General features: G+C 39.5%; 1 protein-coding gene across 5 annotated transcripts in view; it reads right to left on the bottom strand.

Annotated features, from left to right (window-relative positions):
• Nucleotides 1-318: 318 nt before the first annotated feature.
• VRK1 (VRK serine/threonine kinase 1) overlaps nucleotides 319-18192 on the bottom strand; it is a 93179-nt gene continuing 75305 nt past the window's right edge. For 4 of the 5 annotated variants that reach the window (XM_061182878.1, XM_061182879.1, XM_061182881.1 and 1 more), the window contains one exon: nucleotides 17493-17903. In XM_061182878.1, the coding sequence (XP_061038861.1) occupies nucleotides 17872-17903 (32 nt within the window). In that variant the 3' untranslated portion in view covers nucleotides 17493-17871. Of the gene's footprint in view, nucleotides 372-17492; nucleotides 17904-18192 lie in introns of those variants that run through there. The other variant, XM_061182882.1, reaches the window with a different exon arrangement.

Here is an 18192-nt window from a genome sequence, read left to right as displayed (position 1 = left end):
CACCTGTATTCCTGGACCAACTACCAGAAGAGATGGCGGGGGGCGGGGCATCCAAAAGCTTCTACACTTCTGTTGACTATAGAAGCAGTGCTATCATGGCTCACTTCTGCCACCAAGCCTTGCACCCAAGGGAGTTAATGACTGAGGCCGTTCTTGCAGCCCATTGGTAATTATAAAATATCAAGATCACTTTCCATAAGCTACAAGGAAATTCAAGTCTCATTACTTAACATTGTTACCATTTAGGTCATGATCTGACACCGATAATTTATTGTTATTTTCAACTTCCTCCTGCTTAGGTATGAAAGCCATTCATGTTCCTCACCAAGTACTCCCAGTTCTTCTTCCCATTGCAACCTGGGTCATGGAACCTGGAAAAGAACAACAACAACAAAACTGTGGTTTTTAAGCCACTGAGATTTTAGAATTGTTTAGAGTTGTTTGTTACCTGGCCCACACTAACTGATACAATCAGGGTTGAAAATATTTTGGAGGTGTGAGGGCCAGGTTGCAATGCCTGAGCACAGCACCGAGTTATCCTCAGAGATTGTGGCCACAGGGGACAGTGGCAAAAAGGGTGGCTCAGGAGGCAGACAAGTTTGGGCTCATATCACGTTGTATAACTCATTAACTGTGTGACTTTAGGCAAATCATTTGACCTCCTCTAAGCATCAGATTCCTGGAAAATCAGAGCAGTCTGATTTTCACTATGGTCACTTGTCACAAGGTCACTGTGAAGATGAAATGAGATAATACATATAAAAGAGCACCATGCCTGGAACATAGTAAGCACTCAATAAATTAATATTAATAGTAAAATTTTATATTTATTTTTACAAGATGGAGGCTCTAGGATAAGAACCCCACAACGATATTATTTAACAATCTTTCCCTCTCTCTCTTTTTTTGGCTGCAACACATGGCTTGTGGGATCTTAGTTCCCTGACGAGGGATCGAACCCAGGCCCCCCGAAGTGAAAGCGCCAAGTTCTAACCACTGGACCGCCAGGGAAGTCCCATATTTAGCAATCTCTGCTTGAAGCTTCCAGAGGTGAGGCGTTTACTGCCTCATTAGGGCTGCTGGTTCCCTTTGGATTTGAGAGCTATCAGTCACTTCTCTGCGTGGTGCCGTCTCCCTTTAACTTCCACCTCATCAGGCCTGGTTCTGCCTTCTCCAGGGACTGCAGTGACTCTTATTCTTCTTTCACACGACAGATTTTCAAATATTTTAGACACCAACCTTCTCCACCACACTCCCCATGACCACTTCTGTCCTCTTCTCCAAAATAAATCATCCCAGTTTTTTCAGTGTTTCCTGGTGTGACATGGTTTCTTAACCATTCTCCATCCTTCCCACCCTCTTTGGAAGCACCTCACTTTGTCCAGGTCCATGCAAATGGGGCACCAAGATGTGGTCTGTTGTGTGCAGAGTGAATCAGCCAAGCAGCCTCGGTGTGGACATCACCTTCCGTTGACCTGGCCCAGAAGATGGTCATCAGCTCAAGCCTCCTTCCTTTCCCCATGACCTGCTGCTGGGCCATGTCTTCTTCATCCTATTCTTGGGTAACTGATTTTTTTTCCCGAATATTAACACTTGGCAGATTAATTTCATTTCCCAGTTTTCCTCATCTTCCAGTCATTCATTCATTCAGCAAATATTTATCCCACATCAACCATGTGCCAGATGCTGCCCTTATTACTGAGGCCCAAAGACCAAGACAAGAGGTTCACAGGCTGCTAAGGGAGACGGACTGATAATCGGAAAGATGTCCAGACTCTTCTGACTCTTGATATCATCCAAAGTATAAGCTGCTATTGCTAGTAAATTATTTCATCTGTAGACATGATAAGCAGGTTTCTATGTCTTTATATAAAAGACAATGGAAATGTGGACAGAAGGACTGAGCATGACAGCAGGACAGAAGGGACTCCTCTGGGGGACCTCTGCCAGCCAGCTATGACTCCACCTGATGATACAATGCCCACATTTTTTTTTTTTTTAACAGGAACATAAACATTTAATCATATAAATACTACAGAGCTTTTTAGAATACCCATATATACAAATATTTACTTGAAATGTACCCTTTTCTTTTGGGAGTGTGAATAGGTAACACATTTCTTTTTCTTATATCTGGCATGTATATATTTTTATGAATAACTAAACATATTCATAATCTTAGACCTAAATTGTATACATATTTTTTAAATTTTAAAATTTTATTTATTTTTTATACAGCAGGTTCTTCTTAGTCATCCATTTTATACACATCAGTGTATACATGTCAATCCCAATCGCCCAATTCATCACACCACCATCCCCACCCCCCCCGCAGCTTTCCTCCCTTGGTGTACATACGTTTGTTTTCTCCATCTGTGTCTCAACTTCTGCCCTGCAAACCGGTTCATCTGTACCATTTTTCTAGGTTCCACATATATGCGTTATTATACAATATTTGTTTTTCTCTTTCTGACTTACTTCACTCTGTATGACAGTCTCTAGATCCAACCATGTCTCAACAAATGACCCAATTCTGTTCCTTTTTATGGCTGAGTAATATTCCATTGTATTTATGTACCACAACTTCTTTATCCATTCATCTGTCGATGGACATTTAGGTTGCTTCCATGACCTGGCTATTGTAAATAGTGCTGCAATGAACATTGGGGTGCATGTGTCTTTTTGAATTATGGTTTTCTCTGGGTATAGGCCCAGTGGTGGGATTGCTGGATCATATGGTAATTCTACTTTTAGTTTTTTAAGGAACCTCCATACTGTTCTCCATAGTGGCTGTATCAATTTACATGCCCACCAACAGTGCAAGAGGGTTTCCTTTTCTCCACACCCTCTCCAGCATTTGTTGTTTGTAGATTTTCTGATGATGCCCATTCTAACTGGTGTGAGGTGATACCTTGTTGTAGTTTTGATTTGCATTTCTCTAATAATTAGTGATGTTGAGCAGCTTTTCATGTGCTTCTTGAATGCCCACATTTCTGCACATTCTCCAGGACCCTTTGCCTTGCTAAAATAAAGTTTCACTCTTTTTATTCCTCCTAACTATTGGCAAAGTAAATATACCAGGGAGGGAGGGAGGGAGGGGAAAAGAAGAAAGGAAGGAAGGGGAAGGAAGGAAGGAAGGGAAGGAGGGAGGGGGGGAGGGAGGGAAGGGAGGAGGAAGGAGGAAGGAAGGAAAACTCAAAAATTAAAAAAAAAAAAAAAGATTTAGGTTAGCATCATTTGTTTAAATAACTAAATCCAGAATATGATGTGACAATGACATTTGAAGATTTGCCCATTCCCGGTCACTGGCATTTTTTACTTTTTCCATGATTACTCAAAAATCACCCTGTTCCCACCACCACACGCCAGCACATTCTGGCTGTCCCCTAGGGTGCAGGAGGTCAGTGCTTGGACACCTGGATTCATATGCCGTGTACAACTATTCCTCCCAACTCCACACTTCTCTTGAGCTTTGAGCATCCCTTAGAGAAGTATTTTTCCTTTAATAGTTCTGCTTGTCCTTTCATCTGCCAACATTTACACAGTGCCTGGCAGACAGTGGGTACCCACTGACCTAGCAGAGCAGAGGAAGCCCCTGAAGGGCTTCCCTGAGCAGCACAGGACTCCAGGTTCCTCAGGGAATTGGAGAGAGAGCTGCAGGGGCTGAAAACGAGGTAGCCCACTTGGACCCTAGCCTTCCTTCCCCACTCAGCATGGCCTAAAACATTTAAAATCATCTCTAAAAATGTTTAAGGATAAAATGAAGGAAACATCCCCAAAACTGGGATGAAAGACAGAGAGAAAAAACAGGAGAGGTCCAACAAGTAACTGCTAAGAGGTCCAAAAACATAAAACAGAGAAATTGGAGGGAAGGAAATAATCAAAGAATACTTCTCAGAACTGAGAAACAAAGTCTTCTGGTAGGAAAGGGGCACAGAGTCCAAGCCACATCATGTGAAAATCTGAAACAGCTTCCTCAGTGGTCACTGCTGGTTTCTACTCTTGTTCCTCTGCAGCCTGTTCTCCCAGAACAGCTCAGGTGGTCTTTTAAAAGGGGAAAGTGGAGCTTATCACTCCTCTGTGTGTAACTTTCCAAGCACTTTTCATTTCAAGTAGAATAAAATCCAGACTCCTTTCCATAGCCCTATGTGATGTGATATGGCTTCTGCTGAACTGTCCAACTTCATTTTTGCCAGTCTTTTGTCCACCACTCCAGCCACACTCTACCCCCTGCACCTCAAACGTACTGAGCTCAGGACCTTTACTCTTCCATTTGCCTCTATCTAGAACCGTCTTCTCCAGGTGGCCCCCTCCTTCTTGCCCTCCATGTCTCAGCTCTGACATCATCTCGTCAGAGGGATCTTCCCTGGTCACCCTGACTAACATAGCACCCGCTGTCCAACAGACTTTCTCCAAATTCATTTTTCTCTTTTATATTCTTCACTGTACTATCATAATCTGAAATTATTGTAGTTATTTGTGTATTTCTTATCTTTTTTTCCCTACGAGATTATAAACTCTGGAAAACCTCATCTGTCTTATTCATGCAGAACCTTCAGAGTTTTGAACAGTGCCTGGAACAAAGTGAATGTTCAGTATTTGACAAATAATTGAGTTCCCAGTACAGCAAATGACAAGAAGCCTCACCAAGGTATGAAATATTATAACAGCAAGGGTAAAGAGAAGATCCTAAGAGTTTGAGAGAGAAAAGGGAATCAGAATTCATTGGAATTCCCCTAAGCAAAACTAAATGCCAGGAGACAGTAGTGCAACATTTTAAAATATTGAAGGAAAAGACTTTTCAACCTAGGCTTCTATACCTAGCCAAACTATCAGATGTGAAGAGAGATTAAAGATATATTTTTGCAGACATGCAAGGATTAAAAAAATTAATAATAACCTCCAACACATGTTTTTAAAGAAGCTTCTGGAGGATGTACTAGTGCAAAGTAAGAGAGAAAATCAAGAAAGAAGCTATAGAAACCAGGAACAAGAGATTCAATACAACAAAGTGGTAAAGAAGTTCAGTATTACAATGAGGGGGAGCCCTAGGTGAAGAGCTCTGCAGGAACTCAGGGACTAACTGGTATTCAACGGAGCAAGAAGGAAGGCTCCAGGAGGGAGGCCTCTAATTAGAAAAAGAAAGAATTTGATAGATTTTTTTGATATGATTGAAATAAACAATACCTACCTAATTGAAATAATATAAACACTGACTACCAATTTATCTAAAAATATATAATTTTATTGAGATGATAGGAAAGAGTAGAAGAGAGCAAAGATCTCTCATTTTTTTTAACCATAACAAGAACACAATACTTAAAATAGATTTAAAATAGTTTAAACTATTTAAAATAGTTTTAAAATAGATAACTAGTAAGTTCATTGATGTCACAAGATTCAAGATCAACACAAAAAACTTAATTACATTTCTTTATACTAACAATGAACCTGTGGAAACCAAAATTAAAAACACAACACCATTTACAATTGCTCCAGAGGAAATGAAATACTTAGGTATACACTTAACAAAAGAAGTAAAGGATCTGCATACTGAAACTTAAATACTGATGAAAGAAATCAAAGACCTAAATAAATGGAGAGACATACTGTGTTCACAGGTAGGACGACTCAACATAGTAAAGATGTTGATCCTCCCAAAATTAATCAAAGTTTTAATGTCACTTCTATTAAAATTCCAGCAAATTTTTTTCGTAGACATGAGTTTATTCTAAAATTTATTATAGAAAGGCAAAGGTTCTAGAATAATTAAAACAATCTTAAAAATGCACAAAGTGGGAGGAATCATTCTACCTAACATTAAGGCTTACTATATCTTACAATAATCAAAACAGCACACTGTATTGACAGAAGGATGAACATAGAGATCAGTGGAACAGAAAAGAAAATCCACAGATACACCCACTTACAAATATGTCCAACTAATTTTTGACAAAGGTGTAAAAGCAATTCAACAGAGGAGTGACAGTCTTTCCAAGAAATGGTTCTGGAACAACTGCATATATATAGGCAAAAAAACTGAATCTTGACTTAAAACTCAGACCTTATACAAAAATTAACTCAAAATGGATGACAGACAAATGTGAAACACAAAAATAAAACTTTGGGGAAAAATAGAAAATCTAGGGCTAGGCTGAGTTCTTAGACTTGATACCAAAAGCACAATCCATACAAGGCAAAATGCACAGTGGATGGGTGTTATAGAATGTTTGTGTTCCCCCAAATTCATTACGTTCAATTCATACCCTCAGTATGATGGCATTAGGAGGTGGGACCTTGGGAAGGTAGTTAGGATTAGATGAAGTCATGAGGATGGAGCCCTCATAAATGGGATTAGTGGGCTTCCCTGGTGGTGCAGTGGTTGGGAGTCTGCCTGCCAATGCGGGGGACACGGGTTCGAGCCCTGGTCTGGGAGGGTCCCACATGCCGCGGAGCAACTAAGCCCGTGCGCCACAATTACTGAGCCTGCGCGTCTGGAGCCTGTGCTCCGCAACAAGAGAGGCCGTGATAGTGAGAGGCCCGCACACCGCGATGAAGAGTGGCCCCCCGCCTGCCGCAACTAGAGAAAGCCCTCGCACAGAAACGAAGACCCAACACAGCCAAAAATAAATAAATAAATAAATAAAATTTTAAAAAATAAATAAATAAATAAATGGGATTAGTGCCCTTATAAGAGTCCAAGAAAACTCACTTCCCCTCTCTGCTCTCCTCAATGTGAGGATAGAAGCAGCTGGTAGTCTGCAACCCAGAAGACGGCCTTCATCAGAACCAGACCATGCTGGCACTCTGATCTCAGACTTCTAATCTATTTCTCCAGAACTCTGAGAAATAAGCCACCCACTCTATGGTATCTTTGTTATAAGCAGCCCAAGCTAAGACAATGGAGATCTCCTAACTTTAGCATTCATAATTCAACTCTCTGGGCAAAAGAAACTTCTCTATGGAAATGGACTAGTCCAAGCAGAAAAAACCTTAGGATAATTACATGGTAGTGCATCGCTTCAAATCCTCTCTCATTCCAGCCCACAGACAGACTGTGACAGATTCCACACAGGCTTCCACCAGCTCCTGAGTGTAACCTGATGGCCCCTCTTATATTTCCTTCTTTGGGATTTGTATGAGATGCCTGCCAGGAGTAGTGGACCTTCCACATGTGCAACTCAGAAGTGTGGGAAACTTCACACCCAAAGGAAGAGAGATGGGTTGGAGATTGTGAGATGCATTTCATTGGGCTCTTTGGAAGGTCCTGCAGGATGTGAGTGTCAGTCACTCTCAGGCGTAGCCAACTCGATGATGCATCCCTGTAACTGTGCTCCCTCCTTCCCTGTTTCCATTCCCTTGTCCCTCACCTCTGCTCCCTGGGACCACATTCACAAATAAATGACCTGCACATAAGCCTTCATCTCAGGTGCAGTTTTCTGAAGGTCTCAGGGTAAGGATGGGGTTCTTCTAAAAATGGCTGATTCAAGTCACTCTCCATGGAAGCCCCAAAATGCCAGCTCTAAGCCCCTCCCCCTCACACACACAGACTCAGAACTCCCATTCACCTTTTAATGGCTTGCACTTATATATAAATAGACAGCCAAGGAAGTGCCAGACATTTGAGGAAACCATCTAAAATAAAGTACAGGGACTTCCCTGGTGGCACAGTGGTTGAGAATCTGCCTGCAAATGCAGGGGACACGGGTTCGAGCCCTGGCCCAGGAAGATCCTACATGCTGCCGAGCAACTAAGCCCATGTGCCACAACTACTGAGCCTGCGCTCTAGAGCCCATGAGCCACAACCACTGAGCCTGAGTGCCACAACTACTGAAGCCCGCGTGCCTAGAGCCCGAGCTCTGCAACAAGAGAAGCCACCGCAATGAGAAACCCACACACCACAAGGAAGAGTAAGTTGCGCTCACCGCAACTAGAGAAAGTCCTTGCGCAGCAACAAAGACCCAACAACAAAGACCCAATGTAGCCATAAATTAATTAATTAATTAGATAAAATAAAATAAAATAATGGACAAAGATCCAAACAAGATGGGGGAGTGGGAATGCAATTTGTAGAAACAGAGACTATGTAGGGACAAAAAAGCTTCCAAATACTATAATGAAAATCCTCAGAGATATAAGGAGATGCTGCACGCACGAGAAAGGACATTTGGAGAACAAAAAGCTCTTGGAAATTAAAAACATGACAGCAGAAATTGTAAAAAATCCTAAGAGTTAGAAGAAAATATTGAGGAAACCTCCCAGGAAGTAGAGGGAAAAAGACAAAAGAGACAGAAAGTAGGTGGGGGGAGAAGGGAAAAAGCTTAGAAGATCAGCCTATGATTCCCAATATCTGAACGGAAGCTCCAGAAAGAGAGAACAGAGTAGCTTCAAGTTTGCTCAACAGCAACTCTGGAACTAGAAGGTATCAGAGTAATGCCTTCGAAACGTTGAAGAATTATTTCCAATCCATAATTCTGTACAAGTCAAACGATCAGCCAAGAGGAAAGGTAGAACAAAGACATCCTCAGACATGCAAGAATTCAAAAAACTTACCTCCCACACACCTTTTTCTCAGGGAACTAATGGAGGATGTGCTCCTCCCGATAAGAGGGGTAAACCAAGGAGAAACACACTGGGCCAGGTAACAGGTGATCCAACACGGAAGAGATGCAAAGAGGAAACCCCAGGGTCCGGGGGAAGAAGCGACCCAGGAAGACTGCTGCGCAGGTGGGTGAGGCTTTGAAAACCTGTGCCCCAGGCCTGCACTGGGTTCTAGAGCCAGCCACTTGCCTCCAGCATAGACAGGCAAAGCCGCAGTCTCTTCTACTGATGGAATCACTAAGAGATCTTCAAAGATGATAATATAAAACCGACTGAATGATGAGATGATACACGCCCAAACATTGTGAGCAGTTACATTAAAATAGGTGTTTGACCTCATAGCTTGGCTACAGCCTTTATCCCAATAAATTGCAATATAGAAAAAATAAGAGTTTGCATTCTTTCTTTCCCCTTCCCCCTCCCCCCCCCCCATAAATGGATATGCAGATTGTGGCTTTGGAAGGCTATCCAAACCTGTAACAGTTTTTATTTCTGGGGAGGGAACCTAGGGCTATGGAAAAGGAAAGGTTCTTAATTTTTTTGTCATGGATTCTTTCAGTTTTTCATGAAACAAAAACAGGATTATCTTCTATCCAGATTCCTTGGTGGTCCATAATCTTAAATTTAAGACTTCACCATTTACCTTTTTTTAATGAAAGTATTTTTATATATTCTTGATGCTGAAACAGTTAATTTTTAGCATATATATTTAATATATATAATAGGTTCCCAAATGTGATATGGTATGCTATTTTAAAATTTCTGCCAATTACTTTCTTTTTTTTCCCATCATCCTCTCTATATAGTTTTTTTTTTTTGCAGTTGATGTAAAATACTATATGTTACAGGTGTACAATATAATCACTATTTACCTTTGTTCCTACTGATTTTTATATCATGTACCATACATGTATTACCTATGAGTATCTCCTAAAAATTAGTTTAAAATAAAGTATGGGTAGGTGAGGTCTAACATATATTATAGACATTCACTTAAAGCCCACAAAGGCCATCCATCAACAGCTAGAGGGTCCCCTGAAAAACCACGGTAGGGCTGTTCCTGCCTTAAGTCTTCATGGGAGAAATCACCAACCCTGACCTCTTAGAGAGTTTGTGACCCGATTTTCAAAGCCAGTTCTATCTTTATCAAAGGCCAGTTCGTTACCTATACATTTTTAATAGTATATTAATTTCACTGCATATCATCTAACACTGGATAAAATGATCTTGACCTCTTCCATCAGCTTCTGACAGAGGACAAAAACCACCAGAGAGGCCCTCCGATATTTCTGGTCCTTTGTTAAGACAGGTGAAGCTCTTCACCTCTGTCAAGGAGGCCACACTCTCACTGATGGCAACCCAGCCATTTAGCCAAAGGCTAGAGAAGCAAATCCAGACAAAAGATCATATGTGAATGTGAGCTACTAAACATACTTAAAATGGAAATATAATTATAACGAACGCTTGGGTTTCACTAGAATTTGTCTGCCAGGTGGCCTTCGGTAGGGAGGATAGCACCACCAAAGCTACAGCTTGACAGCAGTTCTGAGTAAGAGAAAAGCTAACCAGAAGAATGGCCAGACACTGGGGAGTGGAAAGTATTCCAACCCGCTTACTGCTTTAAAAATTAAGATTAAACTACAATTCCTAATATCTTCTGAATGGGGAAATAGAAAAAGCCACCATTTGAAGCTTAAGAAAAAAAAAAAAAAAGCCTGTATATTTTTGAGGTGGATAAACTATTCACTTCAAAACAGGACATCAGCAAATTCGACAGACTGGGGGTGGAGACGTTCTTCAGAGGCACTCAGCTGAGTCAGGGTGACAGGACCTCTTTGCCGAGTACTTTCTCTCCACATCTTCACTCCCAGGGTCCTGATGATTCAGAGAAAAAACGTCAGCTGAATGTGCCTGCACTAGTCTAATTTCTTTTGACAGCCTGCTTCACAAATTCTAAAAAATTCTGAAATTAAGGATCTTTGAAAATGGAAAACAGACCCACTGTCCCAATATGGAGGGAGCGGGCACTCAATGTAGAAAGTAAAACCTTGGCAAACCAATTTGCGAAGGGTTGGGGTGGGTGTGCGTGTCAGTGTTAGAAATGATCTGAAGTAAAAACCACGAACAATGGGGAGTATCAGTTAGGCACGAGGGCCCTGAGCCTATGTGCTGGCTCGTCTACAATTTTTTTTTTTAACGTCTGGCAGAATGTTTTACAGACTAAACCCAGCAAGACTACAATTCTACCAGAAGGTGCCTCAGATGGTTTTGCTAATAATTTTGATCAGCTGAAATGGAGAAAAACATCATTTCAATTATTCACTTTTCAAACCCGTCAACTTTAAGTTGGAATATTAAATGCCCCTCTTCCTCCCTGTACCGCCATCAACCAAATAAAACCAAACCCCAAAGAACCCTCACGGAGAGGAAAAGGGGGTTGGCAGTGACAGTTTTGGATATGTTCATGTACTAAAAATCTTGTTGATGTTAATTTCTTGCCCCTCAGGAAGTTGAGTTCAGCTTACGTGTAACTCTGGGGAGAGAAAGTTCCTTTAGAGAACTTAAGGGGGAGGCTGGCATTGCTCCTGCTGCAAAGATGCAAGTGCGAACCACCATATATTGGCTTTTGTTTTAATAGCCTTTTAACCAACTTTGTTAATGGACTGAGTGCAATTTAGATATGGAACTTGGCTAAAACGTAGCTTCAACTGGCTATTAAAATTTAAGAGCCAACTAAGATAGCTAATTACAAAAAGCTCCAGTGATAATGCTAAGCAGAATTAGTGATAGCAAATGACTGTCTGTCTGGTCTTATTCCCATAGGGAAAGAAACTCTTAACTGAAGTCAACCAGACACTGTGCAGCCAACCTAATTGCATTACTGGTATTATGCGATACAAATCCGGCAGCTCGCTGGGACAAAACAGGGAGGGAAGTCTGTCAGACTCGAGGCAGAAAGCAACTGACCCTCTTTTCCATACCAGTTACAGCAGGTTCCGGGAAATTTTATTTTTATTCACAGTTGATGGGGAAGTGTTCTTTCCTGAGGAAACTCCCTGTAAAACCCTAGGGAGGAGTGAGGACGACAGGAAACAGACTCCAAAAAGCAGTTCAAAAGGAAAAAAGATCCTTCACCGACACAGGATGAGATGCTCCCGTTAGATATTTAGGTCTGAAAAAGACAACAATAAATATCTGACTGCTAAAAAGTTGAGCTTGTGGGGGGAAAATGTTTCACTTCTTTGCTTCATTACAGATACCCTCATTACGGCATCAGTGGAAGTGCAGACTAGCTCTCCTGTGAAGATTTATCATGTGTGGTGGCCACTTTGAATCGGAGGTGCCGGAGTCTTTTAACATTCCCTAGTCAAGTGTCTCCCTGCTGTGCCTGTAAATGTCAGTCCAGTTCTTTCACGGCTGTGCGCACAGATTAGAAACAGCGGGGGAGCTGGAGAGGATGACTACAATACCAGTCAGGACACTTGTCTTCGCGGCACCGCTCAAGTGATTCTTGGAATGCAGGACCCTGCTGTTTTCTAATATTTACACACAACTGGAGTCATCAAGAGCAGTAAATGCAGTCTAAAGGCAGCTTGCTTCTTTTGTTAGGGACTTTACATTCAAATAGGGATATCAACAATAATACCAAAAGAAAAAAAAAACAAAACACCCGCGGTTTTAAAAAGTTTCATATTCCTCCCCCCACCCCCAATTTTGCTGCTAAAAGACCAACCAGGTATTATCATGACTGTTCATTTAGCTCGACCCCTCCCTTCTGAACATCTTCTGTGTGCATCACACAGTTCATTGGGAACAGCAGGGGTTCTGGATTCTTGACCTCGAATTGTGATTCTGCAGGCTGTGGCTCCTCTGACCTCGACAGGAACAGACAGGGCCTTAGGAACCATTTTGATGTAATTTCAGCCACCTTTGCTTCCTGAACACTTTGCATGACAAATCAAAGACTTATTTTGGGCCTGTAGCACCTGGAATACAGATGACTTCTTTTTCAAAAGCATAGTTAGGAAGTTTAACAAAAGGTGTGTCGGGGGGGGGGGGGGAAGCCCACTGTGACTGCATGTGTATCTTAAGAAATGTCTAAATGATCCTTCTTTAAATTATAAATTATAGGGTAAGTTACATATTTGTCTTAAGCTCTTAAACATCTGCCAAGGATTTTTACAGGAGAAATTTGAGGGGTGCTATTCACCTTATTAAACTTATACAGTGATGTTTGTCAATTATTTCTCAATAAAACTGGAGAAAAAAAAAAAGAACTTCAGGGGGCTGGTAGGAGGCGATGGGGTGTTACACAGGGACCACATCACACACCTTTGCAACCAGTGTTAAGCAGGTCAGGATGTGCACAACACTTCTCCGGCTGGACTGACTCATGCGTCAGCACCAAAATGTTCTACAAGAGTTAATGAAATAAAGGAAGACAAAAAAACAAAAGCTCTTTTTTGGGGGGTTGGGGGGGAGAACTAAAATGCTTAGAACATGAAAGTCTTCTTAAGGATCTTAAAGGCACATTTCTCTATCTAGAAAAGTTCAAGGCGGAAACCATGACTCTCTTGGCCAGGCAATCTAACAGAATCAACATGTACTTCCAATTGTAACCTTCCCTGGATACATACTGCCCTAGAACTTTCCAGTGTTCAGGCTTAGCAGACCCTTCAGTCGCTTTACTCTTTTAAGTTCATATCCAACCCCTTCTAAGGAAAGTTTGAGGTATCTCTCACATCTGAGAATTATACCGAGAAGGCGCACCATGAACTTCTGTACTGTGCTTTTTATGTCAAGGTCAGAAAAAATATTAAATACAGCAATTTTTTAGTTATTAAACAACCTGTAGTCCAGGTGTTATAAGGTCTTCATTTACATAACTGTGATCACTTTTCACTTGCTTCTAAAAGATACCAGAAGCAGAAAGACAACCTACAGAAAAATGGAAACAGATTTCAGACTACTGTCTCACTTCCTCCCCAGCCCCCCACCCAAGGCGGGATCCGTGCCTTTAATATTCCTTCCTGCCTCCGTACTCCAGGCACAAAGATTATCTTATAGACCAACTCCACTGATAACTCAGACCCCTAAAAAACGGCTGACTTAACCAAGCCAAAAAGAGGAAAGAGTTTTTTGAAGATCCTTTGCAGTGGTTCATAAATAAAACTGTACTTGCTTAACGGAGAAATTTTACAGGTAACTTCATGACGAGCCAAAATTACAAAAATTCAGGAACACTACTCATAAGTTGCAAAATACTACTGCTATACTAAAACTCACCAATATATGAATAACACATCCTTAGTACAGTGAAAATAGTAAGCATTTTATTTGTAAAGTAACACCCAAGTGATAAAGAGAGCTGCCTAAACCATCTGGTCAGCAGTATACGGCATAGAATCACTTCTTCAGTGTGTCTTGTATTCTTTATACCAGTAGAGCTTAATGAATCAGGGGTATATATAGAATAAACTGTGGAACTTTAAAAGACACACACACGCAAAACTTCACCAATGCAACTACTACAACTAGGAAAAATTATGTAAGCATGAAACAGGACTGAAAAATAACACAGCCAAAGGACAAGCGTTTGATTTTTGTGGTGGTGGTGAGATCATAAATGAATTTTTTCTTTCATTTTGATTTCTGTTAATGTGGTTTGGGCAGTAAATAAGAATTAATAAGTAAAATGGCACTAATTAAATCAGTGTGGTGCTGGCATAAGAACAGACAGACAGATCAATGAAATTGAACTGACAGTCAGAAACAGACCCTGGTATAAGAACTTAATCTGTAATAAAACAGGCAACACAAACCAGGATGGAAAGGGGGTGAGGAAGAGAATTTATTTAACAAATGGCAGTGGAGCTACTGGTTAGCTATTTGGAAAAAAATCCATTGTGATCCTTACTTCATGGCGTACATACACCACATTAAATTTCATATGGATTAAAAATTCAGAAGCATTAAAACACAAATCCTAGAAAAAGCCCTGGTAAATATTTCTGATATCAGGATGGGAAATATTTTAAAACAGTAGCAGAAATTACGGTGGAAAAGATCAACAGATTAAAGCGATAAAAATTAAATCGTCAACAAAAAATAAACTGGAAAAAGTCAGCAACAAACATGACAGAGGTTAAGATCATTACTATACAAACAGTACAAACACACACATCAAAAAGCAAATAGAATGATTAGTTTAAAAATAAAAAATTGCTCAGGTTCACTAGCAATTAAAAAAAATTTACCTTATCAAATTATAAAAATTAGTAGCACTCAAGGTTGACAAAAATGTAAGTTGAGCACTGATTTCTGGGTACAGTGTTAACTGACGGAGTTTTGCAAAGCAAGTTGATAATGTGCACCAATAACCTTCCATTTTCATAGTCTTTCACCCAATGGTTCCCTTTTGAAAATCTAAGGAAATATTTGTACATGTAGACAAAGACTTATGCCCAATTTTATTCAAGAATATTGTTTATAATATCCTAATACTGAAAACCACTTAAACCTCCAACATTAGGGAAATGGTCATGAAAGTATCACGAATCCATAAGAAAAAATATTATAGAAACATAAAAACTATATTTATGAAGTATTTGTAATAACATGGAAAGTATTTAAGGTTCACTTTAAAGAGCAGAATATAAAGCTTTTATAAAGTATGATATTTAAAGATAAAAATGCATAGAGAAGGCTGGAAAAAAAAGTGTCAAAATATTAACAGTGGTTGTCTGTGGGTGGTAGTAATATGGCTAGTTTGTCTTTTGACACTTTTATGTATATTCTAAATTTTCTACAATGATCAAGTACTATTAATACACTTTGATGACCAGATGAATATAGTTTTAAAGGATAAACAAGCATACACACACACGCACACAAATACATATAATGTATTTATATTTCCACCACTAATTTATTGCTATGCAACTAACTTAGCTCTTGATATGCACATTTAAGTTAGTAATTCCAAGAAATAATTGGGGTTTTGTTGCCCTGGCCTATTAGTGTTTGATTTGTCTTAAAAGATCACTATTGAAGAACACCCAGAAGATATTTTACATCAGGGCTTAGATGGTTATCAAAGATTTACCAGCTGCTGTCTAGAAAATATAGCGCACATGTAGCTCCCATTGTCTGAAGGACAAGAGCCTGCACAGGTGTGGGTCCTCAACAGACTAGAAACCCTCAGCTCACTAAGGACCTAAAAAAATGGCAGAGAAGGCAGGACACATGGGGCCAGGAACACGTCCATACGGACGTTGGATTGTGAAGGGAGGATAAGGAAAGGCAAACCCACTGGATGCAGGGATTGGAAAGACAACAAAAACAACACAAGATAAAAAACAGTAAGTATGGAACTGAAAAAGGCAAGGGAAAAAGCATAACTCTGACTGACAAGGAGGTTATTAAACCACTTCTTTTAAATAAGGGGGGGTAAGGAAAACCACAGTAAGGTAGGGAACAGAACAGCAGAACAAGGGGATGCAGCTGATGAATCAAACTGGCTACTACGGCTACTAGTTTTTCATTTCTGCAGCCCTGCCAATAGAGCAACATTTGAGAAAATGCCAGCACTTATTAAAAACAATATGTGAGGAAATGTTTGTTTTCTTAATATTTAACCAACAGGTTTTGCTATGTTTTTGTGTTCTGAAAAATAAAAAAGGCTAAGGCACATACACAAAAACACACCACACACATTTTATCCTATTTTAAGCGTCAATGTGTTTGAAACAGAACTTGAGAGTTGATTTAGATGTTACAAATAAACCTGGGACCATAACACTGATGAGGACTAAAATCCAACATTCTACAGAAACCAGGAGGAGGCTCTGCCCAAAATCTAGTTCTCTATTCTGTAAAGTCACAGGGCCCTAGAACTTCAGGAGGCATTTAAAAGATTAACCTTCAAAGGAAAGTCGGCAGATCTGCTTTGCGTTTTTCAGTATCCGACCACTGCAGTGATAAATGCTTCGTGTGACAACTGAATACCACATCAGAGAGCCAAAAGGTAAAGTCTTTGTGTTGGTTCAGAGTTGCTCAAAATTGGTACAACCCTGACAGTTTCTGACATGTCTACATCCACCTGTACTATTATTTACTTAATATTTTCTTCAAATCAACTTGCTTTTTAAAAAATTGAAATACCTACTTTAGGCTTGTCCTAAGCAATAGAGAAATCACCAGTTTAATGTGCTATTTATATTCTAAATACATATTAAATAAATGCTTACATATTTAAATAAAAGTGTACCTATACACCATCTAAAAACATTGTACAGGCTACAAGTGGTAAGGTGTACCACCCCTAGAAAATCCAATCCAATCCCAATTTCTCTAACAAAGTAAATCTTGAAATTGTTCACGTTGAAATTCCAAGCTTTTGTTCCCAAGGCAACTATAAAGCCTATATTTTAAAATTTCTAATCACTAAAACTCTAAAGTGCTTGGTTTACTGTACAATATTATACCATACCCCAAAAAAAAAACTTGGAAGAAAAATAATCTCCTGTGAATGAACAATAAGCCAAACATATATATATATATATATATATATATATATATATATATATATATATATTGACAGTATTTCCTTAAAGGAAGCCAGTCTAAAAAAATCTTTGATCTGTCCACCACTTGATAATTGCCTGTTTTCTTATCATACAGCTTGCATACTTACATAATTCTCATGTAATCTTTCAAATACATGTATGTCATCTCTCACAGATATACTTACTACTCCATTTTTTCTTTCATAATCTTTTCTCTTCTTTGTACCTCTCATTTCCTAGAGCAGGTGCTTAATAAATGCTTGTGGAACTGAGCAAAATCAATACAAAACAAATCTTACGCCCACAACAAATTGTGTATTTGTATCAAGCAAAAAGAGACGTTTATTTTAAGTTGTGTATTTCCTTAAAAGTAAGGATTTTGCCAAACATTTTATACACTCTAGGAAATATACAACGATTAGAAAAGTGCATGTCATAGTAATATTTCTTATATGTACCCCAGAACCTCAAACACACAGCATGGGACAGCTTAAGGGGTATAACTTTAATACTGTGAAATTTTATAAATTAGGCTTTAGTAAATTCTACAAAGTATTTTTTAAAAAAGTCTGCTTTTCAAAGACATAGGTACTTCATTGTTTCCCCCACTCCACAAGACTCACATGAAAATAAAACACTTAATACAGAAAAAGAGGAAAGAGTCAAATGAAAGGAAAAGAAAAACTGGTTCACAGTATTTGATTTACTTCTGGACTCCCTTCCTGGTTTTCGAACCTTGAAGAGAAAACAAAGAGATTTAAATCACTAGTCATTAACTTACAAAAGCGAAAGAACAGAAATATAAGTATTTCCATATATGGTTATTAATATTTAAAAATCTAATTGACTAGGATGATTTGTGGAGACGAAACTGATACACAAAGTTATAACTGTTAATACCCTAAAAATCTTAGGAAATTGTGTTAATTTTTTAGTGTGTCAAAAAATATGCTAACAAAGCCTACCTTCTAGTTTGAAGTTATACAGAATGCATCCACTGGTAAAAACATACCCCATTTACACT

The sequence above is a fragment of the Eubalaena glacialis genome, chromosome 2 (genome assembly GCF_028564815.1).
Source record: "Eubalaena glacialis isolate mEubGla1 chromosome 2, mEubGla1.1.hap2.+ XY, whole genome shotgun sequence".
In the NCBI taxonomy this organism is placed as follows: Eukaryota; Metazoa; Chordata; class Mammalia; order Artiodactyla; family Balaenidae; genus Eubalaena; species Eubalaena glacialis.
Note: the sequence above shows the minus strand (reverse complement) of the source record. Positions and strands in the feature narration are given on the sequence as shown.